Source organism: Dreissena polymorpha, chromosome 11, assembly GCF_020536995.1.
Source record: "Dreissena polymorpha isolate Duluth1 chromosome 11, UMN_Dpol_1.0, whole genome shotgun sequence".
NCBI classification, from domain to species: domain Eukaryota; kingdom Metazoa; phylum Mollusca; class Bivalvia; order Myida; family Dreissenidae; genus Dreissena; species Dreissena polymorpha.
Window position 1 is genome coordinate 204,505 of NC_068365.1, and position 19,168 is coordinate 223,672.

Below are 19,168 nucleotides of genomic sequence, written 5' to 3' on the forward strand. Positions count from 1 at the left end.
CCGTTTTCTCTACGGACTGAACTGGCTAATCTTGGATGACCCATTACGTAGACGCATAAACCCCCTTTTTCTCTACGGACTGAGCTGGCTAATCTTGGATGACCCATTACGTAGACGCATAAACCCCCGTTTTCTCTACGGACTGAACTGGCTAATCTTGGATGACCCATTACGTAGACGCATTAACCCCCGTTTTATCTACGGACTGAACTGGCTAATCTTGGATGACCCATTACGTAGACGCATAAACCCCCGTTTTCTCTACGGACTGAACTGGCTAATCTTGGATGACCCATTACGTAGACGCATAAACCCCCGTTTTCTCTACGGACTGAACTGGCTAATCTTGGATGACCCATTACGTAGACGCATAAACCCCCGTTTTCTCTACGGACTGCACTGGCTAATCTTGGATGACCCATTACATAGACGCATAAACCCCCGTTTTCTCTACGGACTGAACTGGCTAATCTTGGATGACCCATTACGTAGACGCATAAACCCCCTTTTTCTCTACGGACTGAACTGGCTAATCTTGGATGACCCATTACGTAGACGCATAAACCCCCGTTTTCTCTACGGACTGAACTGGCTTATCTGGGATGACCCATTACGTAGACGCATTAACCCCCGTTTTCTCTACGGACTGAACTGGCTTATCTTGGATGACCCATTACGTAGACGCATTAACCCCCGTTTTCTCTACGGACTGAACTGGCTAGTCTTGGATGACCCATTACGTAGACGCATAAACCCCCGTTTTCTCTACGGACTGAACTGGCTAATCTTGGATGACCCATTACGTAGACGCATTAACCCCCGTTTTATCTACGGACTGAACTGGCTAATCTTGGATGACCCATTACGTAGACGCATAAACCCCCGTTTTCTCTACGGACTGAACTGGCTAATCTTGGATGACCCATTACGTAGACGCATAAACCCCCGTTTTCCAGAGTGAGGCTCGTATGCATACAAACGACATATTTACATACATGCAACTGTGTCGTATTTATCATATTGATTCATAACCGAGCGCATTTTCCTCATGTTTATAAACTGCAAACATCATTTTCACTGTTGTAAATTGAAAGGAACAATCGCAATTAAATCAAGGAAAACAACACTTTAAAACCATATAAAACATCCGAGTGTGAACAAATAAACTGACGCCTTTACAGTTTGTATAACTACTTACATGTACTTGTAGATTTTCATTGAACGCATTGAAGAACAAGTTTTTTGTAAACTTTAATGATTCTGTAACATGCACTCGTATATCTAGCGCTGCTGCTTGTAAGCCATAATATATTTTGTTTCAGAAGCGCATATTGATTCCTCACAATATTATGCTTTTTGAAAAAAACACCTCTTGGTTTGTTTGTTACATTAATAAAACTTATCAGCAGTTTTTTTCTAGCATTAAAATTGAATCCATTCTGGTTATGACTGAGATAAATGCTTCTGGGTAAAGTATCGTCTTCATTGTTAACGAAAAATACCAAACACGCGAAAACGAACGCACATGCATTAAGCCCCGTTTTCCTAGAAATCGAACATATTTTTCCTCCTAAAACTAATCTATAATAAGATAATCACCATGCATACAGTTATTGAAAGTATTTCTGATCTCTATCGAATTGTGAGGCACTGCGGTTTTCAGAATGACTGCCGCTTTTACCATAGTTAGCTACGCTTTATCATCAACGGCGATACAATTGTATCCATTGGTTTGCAAGTGGATAGTATACGCGCGTCAGATTGTGCATGACTAATTGACATATTGAACTGGCTACAAGTCCACGGTATTCTTTGCGTATCGATATCATGTATTAATTAATGATACGTATCGCTCTCATTCCAGGTCAAACAACGGCATTTTTCGTAAAACGTTGTACGGCTCCATTGAATACGGTGTCCACAGCGTTTTGGCTGTAGAAAAAAAAACATCATTCAAATACAATCACATATCTGGCACCATAATCAACTCATTGCCAAATTATTACGGCACGATACGAAGCAACATACACGAACCAACATAGTAGAATAAAGCTGGGTTCACCGCCATGGAACGGTCAATGTAAAGCACTGAGGGCTTAAACCAGTATTAGAGCGCTAAACCTCATACTTTGCCCAGCAATACAAGAAAGATTAAATTTAAAACTTGATATTTCAAAATGAGTTTGTTAAAATGATGGACCTTGGGATATATCAGGGCTTTAGAAGACATATTGTGCTGATTAATGAAATTAAGGAATACGTTACCAAAATATACTTGATTAATCTTTAAAACGTGGTCAATAAATGAAAACTTAAACATATGATCCATTTAAGATTTCAGTATTTTATCTAAATAAGGATATAATTTACACATTCACCTCCGTATAAATGATGATATTTTGACTTTTTATACTGATCATATATCCAAATGTTAGGTCTGACTGACATTAACTTATGGCCGAAACATGTTGAAAAATAGCCTTTACTGAATTATCAGCGAAATATTTGCTCTGATATTTAAAAAAGTTGAAGCCATATATAAAACACTATTAAAAGATCATGAACATACAAAACTCAATTATATGAGGGCACTTTTTATAGCATTTAAGCAGACACAGGTTTAATTTAAATTAATGCATAAGAACATTTTACTTGAATAAAAGCACATTTTCTAATCGAGGGAGCGGTATGAGATACAAATGTTTTTTTATGATTAACTAATTGGATATTGCAATTGCTATCTATTCGATGTTCATTTGTACATTTAATAAATATTGCTTATTCGTTTTTAAAAACTACTTCTGACTATAACTCTAATTTTATCCGCATATCTGTTAATCACGTTTCGTCTATTTTATAAGCAACGCGCTTTAAACAAAAATCGACAATCGCACCTTTAATCGTTAAAAGCAAAAATACCTTACATCACCAACGTTGATTTGTGAATAATAAGAATGCAATACTGCTCTAGCTGCTGGAGTTCCACTTCTTCATATGAATTTAAAAAAGTAAAGAAAGTTATAATACAGCTTAAGGTCTGGTTTATTAGCTTGCCAGACACCACCACAAGTTTAATACGTATAAACTCTTAAGGATTATAACCCATTAAAACAAGCCAATCCAGTTACTTGAATTGGAAACAAAATTTGCGAGATCAGAAATAATGGAAAACAGGGTATAACGTAACACATTAATGAATTAATACAGTATATGATGACAATACTAATCAGTGTCCGACACTAACGGGAGTCCGGTGGTTCGAGACTCCTGGAAATGAGACACGGACTCGGACTCATTGTTTTTATACCAAAAAAGTCCGTCGGACTCTTATAAAATGTTTCAGCTGCATTCGTTTATAGTCATATTAAAATTGTAATAATTTAATATTAACCCTCTACATACTGCAGAAGGAAGTTTTTAAAACCAAGTAATAACCGCACACTTGAACCACTGCTTGAGAACTGTAATGGTTCTTCTTAACAAGGAAGATTATAGACAGCTGGTCTATTCATAGTGAAACGTGTTCAATAAAAAAAAGTGATTTCTGAAGTATATACAAAACCAGAACGATACCATAATTTGGACTATGCACTTCAATAAGTATGTTTCTTTTATCCCATGAAAACCCATGTCCGGTCTACAAGTTTGTTTTCAGAAAATGCATTGTGTATAGTTATAATTGTATTATAATGATGAAAATACTTTTATTGTCCAAAGTATAGTATATGTAAACAACAAAAAAAGTAATTTAATTCACTAGTTTTAGTGAAACTACGTGGAACGCAAAGGACCCCAGTATGTTAACAAAATCGTTGAATAAAAACCCTGTTTATAGTGCTCTGTCATATCTTACACACATGTACCTAGCAAGAGTCCTTATTAGTACTAATGAGCACAACTTGCTTACAATGCTCTTTTTTGATAACATTTTTAACATTGTTAATCATCGCTCCTACATAGTCAGTTATCAAAATGTACATTGTTTACACTAGAGATAATATTTATCTGCAATATTCGTGAAACTTTGTAAGAAGATTGGTCTAAATGGCAATTGGGTAAATTGCGAAACAGATTTCAAAAACTAGGTTGAAATGGCAAATTTTCTTAACATTCAAGAATTGATATGTTTACCCAATCCTCATGAACTTTCATAAGTCATATGTTCTGTCGAATCATCATAAAACAATCCGAACAATTGTACTCATGATATTTCAACTGAATACGAAATTGATTATATCCGTTCAAAAAGACGACTTAAGGTGAAAGTAGTTAAGGGAGCACTGTTGTTGATCGTTCGGTTCGTCCGAAGTTTTAAAATGTTGTTTTTTAATAATACCCTGTGGTGAAAATTTGCCCCTCCATGAGGGTTACTTGCTCTATATGTATGGAGCAAAACACTTAAACAATGTCTTCCCTGAAACCGCAAGGTCAAGAGGTTTGGTTTTTAGCATGTATCATTGTATTGCGGTCCTTTGCCAATTTGTTTTAAGATCGTCCCTCGGGTAAAAACTGGACACGCCAAATGATGAAAAGATATTTTAAGACTTACAGATTAAAAAAAAAGTTTTCTCTCAAAACGTTAGGGCAGGGATTACTTTTCACATATACTGGTCATGTAGCAACTTTGTTAGAAATTCCTCTTGACCCAGCCCTATGGGTTACTTGTTTAATTATATGTGTTAGTGAAAATCTTTGAAAATCTTTTTTTCTGAAGCAGAAGGGCCCAGAGGCGTGTCATTTTGCATGTAACGTTTTCAAGTAGTGCACTGCTGCACTTGTTTAAATCATGCCCCCATACCCCCCCCCCACACGTTGGTGTAAAAACTTGCCAGGGACTCAAATTATTTATAAAGACTTGAATAGTAAATATCAAGATATCAAAAATGTTCTTCTTTAAAACCGCAATGGTCACTGTTTGATCTTTGGTGTCTAACTTAACATAATTTTCCTCTTTTCTTCTTTTAAGTTTGCTCAAATAATGTGTCTGCTGTCAAACCTAACAACAGCGGAATCATATTTGAATTATGAAAAAATCCCGTTTCGCGAGATCAGAATGTCCGCACTTTTTTAAAATTCGAAAAAAGCCACTCATCATTCTGCTTACACACATCGACAAAACAAAACAATCCGAAATTATATATTTTGGTTCCTTGTCGCAGTGCTTGCGGGTAGCTATAAGGGAAACTCTCGAACTCTGAATAAACCCGATCATGGTCGTTTTCTACTACGATATTTTCTTTTTTTAAACTAGATTTTGCTTAACAGTCTTATATCACTATAAAAATCATCACAATACCCGTAATTGTTTACACGATGCATGGACGATGGGAACTACTGTGAATCATTTATGCGTAAACTACTCCATGTCACTCTCAAACAATAATTACAGAGGCTTTGTGGCAGTTTGTTGGCTTTGTTATATTATGTTAGATATTATGGGTGAAATATATAAAGCAATTGGCTGATCCCGGCTGATTACAAAATCACGGAGCTCAACAAGCCAGCATATATTAATGCATTATAGAAAACAATATGTGTTTTAAACTTACGATAATTAACTGCAGTCATTTTGAACTTCGACCTGAAACCAAACATGAACAAGGAGTTAACAATTTATGGTTAAGCATTGTCATAAACCGAAACATACGGTATAACTATTGTCATAATTTTGGACTACCTGAAGTTTGTTCGGACTCCAAAATTTCTGAAAAAGGGAGCCCAAAGAACTGCTTACTCAGAAAAGTTAGATCATACACTGAATATACATATCAGTCAATAGCAAATAATGTTCGTATCATCTTGTTGAGATTGTTTTACATTCTATATCAACTGTACATGTTGTATGTTCTAGAATAACAATTAAACGATCGATTGGTTTTCATACACAAAATATACAAATCATTAACTCAAGTACAAAGTCAAAATTCAATGGAATTGTTAATATGAGAGTGTCCTTAATAACTCACTTAGCGTCAATTGATAACTTTTCATTGTGAATAGACTACCTCGCGGAAAATTGTTCTTATTAAGGAAAACACTGTCGGTTATTAACAAGCGATTGAAGTGTGCATACATTTGTATTGAACCACTAGAAAAACATCTACAAAACATCCTTCTCAAGTATGAAGGTTACATTTTAAAAAGTGGTAACTTAAACAAAACGATACTACAATGTTCAGTTATTTTTTATATATTAACAAGAGATGTGTTCGTCAGAAACACAAAACCCCTATTGCGCCGCTTTGAAATTATTTTTTTCTTGACCTTTGACCTTTGACCTTGAAGGATGACCTTGACCTTGAACTTCCACCACTCAAAATGTGCAGCTTCATGAGAACACCGCTTTGATTTTTTTGATTTTTTTTAACCTTGAAGGATGACCTTGACCTTGAACTTCTACCACTCAAAATGTGCAGATTCATGAGAATGCCGCTTTGAAATTATTATTTTTTACTTTGACCTTAAAGGATGACCTTGACCTTCACCTTTCACCACTCAAAATGTTAAGCTTCATGAGATACACATGCATACCAAATATCAAGTTGCTATCTTCAATAGTGAAAAAGTTATGGCCAATGTTAAAGTTTTTGGACGGACGGACAGACGCCATATATTAGACATTTGACCTTGAAGGATGACCTTGACCTTAACCTTTCACCACTCAAAATGTGCAGCTCCGTGAGATGCACATGCATTCCAAATATCAAGTTGCTATCTTCAATATTGAAAATATGGCCAATGTTAAAGTTTTCGGACGGACAGACGCCATATATTTGACATTTGACATTGAAGGATGACCTTGACCTTCACCTTTTACCACTCAAAATGTTCAGCTTCATGAGATACACATGCATGCAAAATATCAAGTTGCTATCTTCAATTGTGAAAAAGTTATGGCCAATGTTAAAGTTTTTTTCGGACGGACGGACAGACTGACTGACATACTGACGGACAGTTCAACTGCTATATGCCACCCTACCGGGGGCATAAAAATAGCTAGTTTTCAAATCCCATTATACCAAAGTGTTGTTCTTACTGAAATCAGCGAAAAACAAACTTATAAATATAGTAATATTGCTGAAAATGAATGTACAAAGTTTGAGGACAATACTTCAATCCAATATGGCTGTCAGTCAGCCACTTTGAATGCTGTCAAAGCAAATATTATTTCAATTGCATTTACTTCTATAATGTGTCTGAAGCTGCAAACAAATAAAAGATTTCCGCATTGTTAATGCATACGTGTAATTCGGAAACGTGAATGTATTAGAAATGGTCAATATTAACAATTGTTCAAGTATACTGAAGTCGTAGTACATAACGAACTTTACACACGAACAAGTAACATCAAGTTAACATTGCACACACATGAAATCATAAATCTCGAGACAAACATCACACAGAATATGTAAGAATGCATCTGCTAGCCAATGATAAGGCAGTGTAAAATTGATTGCTTATACCGAGGTATACGGTGCATTTAACCACAATGATAACAATTGTGTATACAGTAATATTCAGGTACCTATTGTTATAGAGAGAGAAATGGGAAAGGGGAACCTAACACATTGATGTTTTATTATAAATTATTACTACTGTACAAACGTTTACTATATCAGTAGATAACTTATACTTAGAAACATCAAGTGGACATTGTTAACGAGTATCGAAAAGTGGTATATTAATAGAACAAAAGCTCTTTAATCAGAAAGGCTTATGCATATGACAAAAACAATACTTCTTCAAGTATATAGTCACATGATGACATTGTTTACTTACGTATGCGTTTTAGTCATAAATTTGTTTCCCTTGAAACCTACTTCAAAGCAACATGTAACGAATCCAACATGTGATTGTAAAATATGACTGGATCAGGCATGGTCATGAGCAAAAACTGTTAAGTGTTTATAAGTTTTGTTGCAAAATTAAAAGGTCATGGTAAGGGAAAGAATTTAAATTGCACCGACACACGGAGTTATTACCTCAAAATCACCTCAATAAATGTCAGTTGCATATTCAACAGAAAAAAAAGAGTAAAAGCAGATGCAGAGAGAATTAGGGCGATTTCTGTTCACTTCATTACCAAATGTCCTCAATGAGGAAAACATGAAGAAAATGAAAATTAGAAAACAACCAGTAGCATATGTCAAAAATAGTTCATTTAAGTGATTTTCTGTGTTGTATTCTTATTCTAGCAGTGCATATCGTACATAACTAGAAATTGTATTTACTATATAAGTTTATATATAGCATGTGACTACTACGGCTTGCCAAATTCAAACCTCAAGGTTATGATTTAAACACAAATGTGCAAAGACATCACTCTAAGTCACTTTAGTATTTTTTTTAAATAATATCACATTTGGAAGGTGGCAAGGTGTGACCCCAGGGGCATGATTTGAAAACACAAACAATGGACCACTATATGTGTTTACAAACAAATTTAAATTCTGACCCTTGTTGGATGAAAGATTTACATTTTTTTTTATTTATTTACTATACACGTCAATATTAATATGGAGACTTCTGTAGTGTGGCTAGTGTTGACCGTAACGGGCTGATGAACAAAACTTGATAGAGGACCACAATGGGATTTTAAAAGGTATTTGCTACACAAAACAGTAGAAATCAGATGACTGCAGAGGCGTGTCCAGTTTAACTTAAGGGCCATAATTCAAATATGTTGAAAAGATAAACATTATGCAATGCATCACACAATATTAAACATATTTCTTGCGATTTCAGCTAGGATTTTCATAATACTTTACAATATCACTCTACCTTAGTCAGCGGAACTCTGATGATTTTCACACTTTGCGGAATGATTTCAACAAACGTCATAAAGCACTACCATCCGATGGGATCAAATAATACGTTTCTCAGTTATTTACAATATAAGTCTAGATACAGCATATGAACTCATGGAACGTTGGTATGTTTACACCATGAACAATTTGTGAAGAGGACGACTATACGATATTGTACACTATGTATTATACCCCTGTCACAGTTTCAGAGAAAAATATTGTTAAACTATTAGCTAAATATGTCTTTGCTTTCTGATTTATATTGACAGTTGTTCCTAGCCATCTCCCTCTTTTTATTGACTGATTTGTCTATCACTGAGATTTAGTGATAGTCGTTCGTTCTTCTGATGATCTACATTTTCTCAAGAACGACTTCTTCGAAAACAAATAACCAAACCATTTTCAAATATCCATTGGTATTAGAAGATTGGGATGGAATCCGATAATATCGCTCGTTACAAAAAAGGTTATTTTGCAAGGGCAAGGGAATCGGTCGTATTGTATCGGTTTAAAAACGTACACGAATCACATAAATGACGCCGTAATCAATAGGAACCGCTGTATTCCACAGATCCGAGCACCAACTTGGACTCATAAATGTCGCCGCTAGAATGGTACTAAGGTTTGTCTAAGATGTGCTATGTTGACATAAAGTCCCAAATCGTTAAGCCTGAAACATAAACATCCTGTTGATGGCATGAAATACGACGAAACGTCCAATGTGTAAGAGATAGACGTCCATGAACTGCTAATTGCCAGTTTAATCCCACTCATATCTCAATAAAAATCACTGAAAAGAATACAATAATAAGAGATTGCTTTAAATGCAGGTTGCTCACTCGTCAATAAAACTAAAGTACTAATATTGTATACAGTATATAAAGTTCTATACTATATATTAAAACGTCTTGTTTTGCAGATAAAGGAACCGCTCTTTTACGTGTATTCTCTATAATGAAATCTACTCTAGTCTTATGATAAGCAAGCCATTCAGTCATTCTGTCGGTGTCGCAGAACTTCCTTGAGAAACAAACAGTGGTGGCATGAATCAACTGACACCAAATATTTAATGAATACACGTTTGTTTTTAACTTCTGCAATATATACAGCATTTATATTTAATTAACGATGACACAAACGATGAGTCCATTAACATAAATATTGATTCCCAGCTGCGCTTTTTGATATCGTATTGAACTTATATTGTATTTAAAAACTTAAAATCAAATTTAATTGAGTTATTCAAATGCACGTTCAAGGCGGAATAAACAAGACGAATCTCGTGACTTGGCAAAGTCATTCGTTAACACAAGTTAAGATCTATCTAATAATACTGAAAAAATTTCAACAATTTCATGAAGGGAGGGAACGCAATCTGTTATTTAAATACTTTTGTTGACGATGCTGCGAAGCAGCTCGTCTAAGTTATCATACCATGAAAAAATTCTTCACAATTGTGACCTATGTAAAAGACCGAGCCAGTCCGATTGAGATAGCTCGATTTTTCTAATCGGTATACCTCGCTGATTATCATATTGATAAAGGTATAGGAAGCTCAGCTATAATTAGGACAGCATATTCTGGGAATTTTTTTTATTATAGTTTGAAAACGTTAATTTTAAATCAGTTATATTCAATCAATTATATGTTTATAGATCAATGAAACAACTATGCATTTTCTGTATTGAATTTGACATTTGTCGTGATTCAGTAAATACATTGCGAATTAATACGTGTATAATTAACTTTCAACGCGATCATGAGTGTAATGAAAACGAATTATTTCGAACCTGCCATTTGTAAACGTTGTAGCGACTATGGAATATAAACAGCATAATAGCCGTATGACATCTGTGAAACTAGCTCTTATGCGTGCTTTCTCATTTTGCATATTTAATAAACTTTTCAAACAGAAATTACAGAGCCACATCAGTGCACATACTATGTTTGATAATTCATTTTTTTGTTGGATATCGTTTGCTGTTTTAAACACAAATTAGGTCATATCGCGAAGATTTAGTTAGCCTAACAATGTGTTCATGGTCGAACTCACGTATTCAAGTGCTCTTACGACTATGTGCTCATATCTACTTTCGGGAATCATCATGAAATTATTGCCGTACTTAACGAACAAACATGCCTAAGCTTATTGAATTAGAGAAAAGAAATAATCAAAAGAGAAAAATTATATGTTCATGCACATGGGCATGTGAAATCACGTCCGTACACATAGCATCATTAACTTAGGAAATGAAAGAACGAAATATAAAGTTTGGTATGATATACATGTGAAATTAAAGAGCATGGTGTATTTAAAGAGCATGTTAAGTTTTGAATTTATATGTTGGAACGTAATGTTATAACCCACAAACGTTTTACTGTAACAGAACGTTTTTTTTAAGATAAGTGGTACATACAATACACGTCGAATATCTTTTAAAATATATTTCTTGTTATATTTGATCGAGAATGTAACCCGCCTCCCAGTTTCGCCGAATGGATCAAGTTCCCCACGGGTACTACTTCCCCGTACCCCCAATTTTTTTTGTACCCTACATTGCTCGTACCCAAAATCTTTTTCGTACCCAACATTTTGGTACCCATTTTTTTCCTACCCAAAATTTCGTACCCACATGCACACTTGTGGTTATGCAGATAAACTTAAATAGATGCTTTTATATCAATCCTCTTCAAAAGCATCGTCACACCAGTACTGTCAGTACTTTGATTAAATGTATCCCGAATCGACTAACGATTAATCTTCTATAGGACACTTAATTACTGCATCTCTAACGTAATCATTCACGTAGACCACTGTAGGGCGTATTGCAATGCAATACAGGAGCATGACATTATATCAAATCGTTTTCCAAGTTAACACGCATTATGATATCCGTAGGTAATATTTTGTGTTATTATGTATAGAGACACTCAATTTCAGTCGTCTATGCCAGCATACTGTCTTCCTTAACTCTTCTACTTATATTTTCAAAAATCCTGTCCCCGTGTGTCCTGTTAGCCTAAATATAGAAACTAATAAAGTAAAAGGGCATGACAAACATAGTGCATAACCTACCATAGTATTTTATGTACGGCAAGAGACCAATTGCCTTTACAATACAGAGCACAAACAATGATTAGTAGTGGTGAGTTGATTAATCAGATCGTCGACGCGTCGTCAACAAATTGCTGCTGACGTGACGATGACAATGAAAATTTCGAGTCGACGAAAAGTTGACGATTTTTTTACCGTACCGATCATTCGATTATTTTTTTACTAGACCATTTCTGTTTACCGCTCAACTGAAACGAGTTTTTTTATTCGATAAAAACGGCCACCGGAAAAACTTTGCGAAACCGAAATTTCGCAAACTTAAGTACCCTTTTTCTTAAAGATTTGCTACTTTGAGACATAGTATGCGATAAAAGTCTTATCGTTGATTAATAATTGGTTATTTTCACTCAAAAAACGCGTTTTCTTCACTATGAAATTTATAAGCAAAGTTGGGGTTCCCATGGGATTTTTGCATTTTCCCATGGGATTTTCGATTTTCCCATGGGATTTTTTCTCCCATGGGATTTTTTTTCTCCCATAATTTGCAAATGGGAGAAAAATCCCATGGGATTTTGAACATTTTAAAAAACGTGTTTTATTTGCGTTTGCAAGTATTTTAACGTTTTTTAAGGACTGTATATTGGTTTTATGCCAATTATATATAAAAATATATAGTAATAAAAAAATCCCATTTTAAAATGGGAGAAAAAAATCCCATGGGATTTTTTTCTTATTTTGAGAGATTTATTCATGAAACTTTCAGAAACATCATATTTTATGAAATGATGAACAACTACGATATTTTAATGCGTTTAGTCGTGTTTAAAAAAAAACAAAAAATCCCATGGGATTTTTAAATCCCATGGGATTTTTTTCTCCCATGGGATTTTTTCTCCCATGGGATTTTTTTCCAATGGGATTTTTCAGTTTCGTAAGCCGAATAAGTTTATTAATGCGTAAAACAACAATAAAGGAAATAATAATTATAATTTTGAATAATAAATTGAATAATATAAATAACATGAATATTTTTAAAATGAGTTACAATTAAAGGTTTATGCTAGTAGAACTTATCATTTCTTGTTCGAGCAGATGGTTGAGTCCAATTGGTGAGTATGCCAGCTTAGAACCAGTATAAATGCATCGCAGACAGACAACGCTGTCATACTGTACACACCGCTGAGTAACAATCTTTATTGCATTTCATTTTGCAACAGAAAATGAACTCCGTAGTATAATTGATCTTATATATGCCCTCTGCTTTTGAAAGCGTGCAACACATTAACATAACAATAAGTCCATGCCAAAAACTATGTGCAAATTCCATTCAAAGCTATATACACATTATAAAGGTCAGATGACCCGCGTCATGCGAAAATGGGTCTTATGTCATATGCGGCCAAAGTTGGTCCATCCTAGCTTGTCCAACCGCGCAGTCTGGTCAGGTACTACGCTGACTGATATATAAAGTCAAGCCATGATTCGTGGTCTCATATCCAAACTCGGTAGCTCCTGTGCGAAACTTTCACCGGAAACGACGGCACCGAGACGGGCGCTCGAACTTTGCGGATGCGCGTTATATGTTATATATAATAGCGCGATGTGTTTTTTCTTGCCTCAAATTAGTAAGCCCAATCAGCGTTTTATTGTGTTCTTTGCTTCTACTATTAACAAGAACTTCAACTGATACGAACATGAATTTTATTTTAATATGTTTATTTAATGCTCGGAAAACTCATTGTATATTTAGACTACTACTTATAAAACAAAGTCGGGTTTTCAACATCTGTTTTCGGCATATAAATTGTTATTCCAAACCAGATTTTACGCACTTTACTGTACAAAATACCGTTAGGACCACCGTGGTTACTCATTAAAATCCAGAGGGCGAGAATGCGAGAACGCGAAAGTACGATGACGACAGTGCGACAATACGATGGCGACAATGCGTTCGTACGATTGCGAAAACGCGCTAGTACGATGACGACAATGCGACAGTGCGACAATACAATGGCGGCAGTGCGATAGTACGGGGGCGACAATGCGATAGTCATATCGTACTGTCGCCGTGGTATCATCGCAATGTCGCCATCGTTGTATCGCATTGTTGCCATCGTATTGTCGCACTGTCGCCATCGCATTTTCGAATTGCCGCCATCATACTATCGCGTTATCGCATTGGCACCATCGTACTATCGCACTGTCGGCTATCGCCATCGTATTGTCGCACTGTCGTCATCGTATTTTCGCACTGTCGTCATCGTATTATCGCACTATCGAACTGTAGTACTGTCGCCATCGTACTATCTCACTGTCGCCATCGTATTGTCGCACTGTCGTCATCGCACTGTCTGATTGTCGTCATCGTATTATCGCGTTCTCGCATTGTCGACATCGTACTATCGCATTGTCGCCATCGTATTGTCACCCTGTCATCATCGTATTGTCACATTGTCGCCATCGTACTATCGCTTTCTCGCGTTCTCGCCCTCTGGATTTTAATGTGTAACCACGATGGCACTAACGGTATTCCGTAATACTGCTAAAGCACAGTATGATTAGGTCACTCCCAATGCTCAAATCTCTATGTCTATTTTAGTAACAACACATGTCTATGGAAGGATATTAAGGTAAAAGTTACATCATTCGTGGTGAATATTTACATTATGACTGATGCTTATTCTAATTTGCTTTATGACAATTCCAACATGCTTGTTGTCTATTCGTTTATACTTGATGATTGCTGCAACATTACATCATTCATGAATAATATTTACATTATGCGTGATGTTTATTCTAACATGCTTCATGACAGTTCCAACATGCTTGTTCTCTATCGGTTATACTTGATGATTGTTTCAACATGCTTGGTGACTATCCAATGTTTGTGTGTTCATTATTCCTGAAACCAGTCATAATCGGTTTTGCCACTAAGCGTCATTAACAACGGCAGTTAGCAACAGGCAGTAAGCAGAATGCAAGTTACTAAATTATGACATCAGGTGGCGCGCGTTTATTTTCCGTATGTTGAATAAATTACTTTTCGGGAAAAAAAAGCGAAAACATCCGAATCATTTTGACTAGTAAACTGAATAAGCTGAATTAGTTCCCTTCGTTATATAATCTCCATTAAACTAAATACGTTCATTATTGCCATGAAGACCAGTAAGTTTACACAATGAATTGACTGCCGTGAATGTTTTTGATATTTGTAAGATGCAATTGGCACTCAAGAAATTATGCATGTATTTTATTCAGAACATAACGGGGCTGATGTGTTGGAATTGTGGCCCTTCCCTAGTCCAAATAATTACAGTAGACGTAATCTACCGATGTGCATTGCATATCGACCTCATATTTATAAAGTAGCCCAAACCCCTATTGCCACAGACCCGGCGTGAAACTTTCAGATTTCTTTAGTCTGTTTACCATGCTATAATTACAATTTCTATAAACACATATTTATCATTTTATGACTATATAATGTCTGTGGTATACAGAGAAACCTGAAAGTTACAAGTACTCGTGTCTAGTACTGTACAACTATTGTACTCCTCGTTGAGAAAACAACTACTTCATCTACATGTATTAAAATATCATAAAACATAATTTTCAATCAAGTTGGAAAAAATCAATAAATAAATGTCATATAAACAGGTTTGTCATGAACGTTGACGTCGCTCTTGGTTACCAGAAAAATTCCCACGCACGGATTTCAACCGTCATTGTTTACAATCAATTAAGTGCATAAGTACTTGAATTTGTATAGTGTTTTTTAAAAGTGTCCAGCTACATGTGGTTAGCGTGTGGCTATAATACTAGTTAGTGAAAACATATTTTGGAATGATAAGTAATCATATTATAACGAAAAATCAACTTTTCTTAAAAAAAAAAGTTAAATATATATTCAACAAGGTATCCAACTCGAAATCATCCGAAAACGGGATGCATCGTTTTAAACAGCCATTACTTCATCAATTTTGCAGCGATTTTCACGATCTTGGTCTTATTCAACGCAGAAATAAATTTCCTTTCTGGAAATGTATATGTCTTGCAATATTTTTACAAATACTGGGTCAACTTTTAAGAAAAAACACGATACACAACTCGCGTGACCCAGCTGTGATCGATCAGACAGTATTCATGACTGAAATCTTCACGGGGAAATGGGCATTTTCCCTACAAAGTTCACGAACCTCGATACCATAATTCAATAAAACGTATGAAAAAAAACATTCTTACCGTGCTTGCCGTAGAATTATGCATCAAAACTAACTGTCCAGCGCATTTTCAAACCTTTGTTTACATACATTTCAACCAACTGACATTTTAAACACAAGAGTGATTTCATTGCTCCAATGCGGAGTTGTGTCTTTACAACTGGAGATTTCATTCATAAATACGGTCTGATCGATCACAACTGGGTCAAGCGAATTATGTATAGCTTTATTTCTTAAAATTTGACCCAGCATGTGTAGAAATATAACAATATATATACATTTCCTAAAAGGAAATTCATTTCTGCGTTGAATAAGACCGGGTCATGAAAATCGCTGCAAAATTAATTTAGTAATGGCTGCTCAAAACGATGCACCCCGTTTTCGGATGATTTCGAGTTGGATACCTTGTTATTTATAAAACGGTAGTGATTTTTTTTATAGAAAATTTGATTTTTCGTTTTAATATGATTATTTATCATTCAAAAAGATGTTTTCACTAATTATTATCATAGCCACACGCTAACCACCTGTGTGTCCAGCACGTGTGCCGGGAGAACAGGGCTTAATGTATTTTTTGTTAAGCTCTATAATATTTATATCCAATCTGTATGAAAAAATGTCGGTGAACATTATTCCGGTGTTAATTTTTGAAAATATTGAGGCATTCGTTAATTATGGATCTAAAACGGAACATTAATCCGCAAAAAAAACACCGGGCATATTGCATATTAGATCGGACACATGAAATTATTTCGAAAGAAAGCAATAAGAGTTTCAATTCTACATGAGTAAGTCTCGCTGTGCACGATTACGCTCTTACTGCTCGTATATATTTGACTCTTGGCAAATACCTAGTGTTTTATTTTGCTTAATCTAAATTGTGTCATGCATCTATATGTACTTAAAGCAGCATGACCAACAGCTCTTTCATATGTGAAAGAGATTGACACGAAATACCTACCCATCTATAATAAAGTTTATATGTGCACTTCAATATTATAGTTTTAAAGCATTTTATGTGGTGCAATATAAAAGTACTCTAGTAAATTTGAAATTATGTAATCGATTTCCTCTCAACATACATGCAAAGTTCCAGATAACTTTTTCAGCAAAATCTTGGTTTACACTCTATAATAATCCAGCCTTAAAGTCTATTATTAATTCTTTTTTTTTCAGGTAAATATAATTTTTGGCACATCCGCATTTAGGTTTATAGTCTAAGAAGAGCTCATGACAATTGCCGGGTTACAGCAGACTTTTTGCGATAAAATGACCAGATAATGGGAAACGTTCGGCTTTTCGACTGTTGTAAAGATGGTCTGTTATTCATAATAACGTTAAAGTGCTGTTGATTTCATAATTGTAATGAGGGCCTAGACGAGTGGGAACTCATTGATAAAATGTTTACATTATATGCATTGATATTGAGTTTTACGCATGATCACACATTTTGAATTCTTATTTTATTTTTCCAATGTGTAACCGTACGCACAGAATTTAAGTCTACTTTTTTACTAAATTTAATTCAATTTTTTACGACTTTAAGCGTCTTATCTGGAGCTCTGCATACATGCATTAGTAGCATATATTGAAATATATCCATAGACTTTCTTTGGTTATTGAAGGTAAATTACTGTACAAAAATTATGGTTAGTCATTAACCAAAAAAAAGTTAAGTCTACAAACACGCGGTTAATTTCGGTTCAGTAGCAAATATCTTACAAAGGTGCGCAACTTCTCCTATAACATAAAATTTCCGTTATACGCCGTAAATTTACCAGAATGTCGCTGGTAAACTCCTCCAGCAACATCCTATTTTCGCACTTAAAGTTATGATCACATTAATATTCTACTCTAAATGGCCTGCATATCATAATAAGCACAGCCTTGCACGCACATCCGTTGTGCCACCTCAACCATAAGCTCCTCCATACGTCTCTCTATCTCCTTTAGGATATCATTATACTCATCAACCACTCTGTTCTCACTGCTGCATTTTGTGCATCTGTTCCACAACTCCAGGTACAGAATTTCCAGCTCCATCCTTATCTTGCTGAACCACAACATTGGCTCTGGGGACGCGACGACGGCCTGTCGTATCTTTGGTTATCTCATAATTGCCATGGGACCTTCCGCCATCATGTCCTTGATATCTGCAACCCATTTACTTTGCTGATTATCCCGCAAACCACTGTCTGCCAATAAATCTATTTCCGGAACCATTTAATATGGCAGTTGTCGTGTGACAATAGCAGTCTTAAGTTCTCTCAGTCCATCATGAAGCGAGTGGAAAAAACTATGTGTATTAAAGCTGTTCTGTGGGTTCCACGCAGCTTGCCAAAGTATTATATTTTTTATCACGTATGATGTTACTTCTTTCTTACAAGGCCTAAGAACATCTCTTAGAATCGTTTTAAGCATAACATACACTTGCGTTTGTGTACCATTAAGGTTATTTACCAGTTCTGTCTCGCCGGTGTTAAAGCAAATCATCCACCCCATGTGCTTGAATTCACTTCCCCTAAATCCTATGGAGGGTACAAAGGCTCCTAATGATACAACTTTCTGAACTATGACTGATGACGGCCAATGACGGCGTCTGGCAGCCCATCTTTGAAGGATGCCGGGGCAATAATTTCGTAGTGCGCATACCCTGCCCGCATGAAGAACATCTTTCCATGTCACCGGTATCGACGGCCCCGCTCTCTCATGATCCACTACTCCTGAATATGTAATTGGTGTCGAACATGCGTCTACAAATAAACTACTTCTAAGTAGAATGTGTCCATATCCAAATCGCCAGATCGACATTTTATTAAAGTGATAAATTATTATGGGCATTTTTCACTGTTTAATTGAGCTCAAAAGAATTAACAGGTCAACAGAGTTAGTTAAAGTGAGGTTACTGACCAATTATCTGCAACTCATCATGCTACCAGTTGTTTATAAATATATATGTATATTAGATTCGTTATTTTTCTTGACTCACCCAGTCCTCTAAGCCGAAATGATCCGTAAAACAAAATAGTGCCTTTGTGTCGTATGAACGAATCTGCACTAAAACTAGATTTAGATTTACATCGTAA

General features: G+C 35.5%; 1 protein-coding gene across 1 annotated transcript in view; it reads right to left on the reverse strand.

Annotated features, from left to right (window-relative positions):
• Positions 1–17,936: 17,936 nt before the first annotated feature.
• The window catches only part of LOC127851117 (uncharacterized), a 277,459-nt gene continuing 276,227 nt past the window's right edge, over positions 17,937–19,168 (reverse strand). Inside the window, exon 5 of the mRNA XM_052384677.1 lies at positions 17,937–18,182. Coding sequence (XP_052240637.1) covers positions 17,937–18,182 — 246 coding nt within the window. The remainder of the gene's footprint in view (positions 18,183–19,168) is intronic.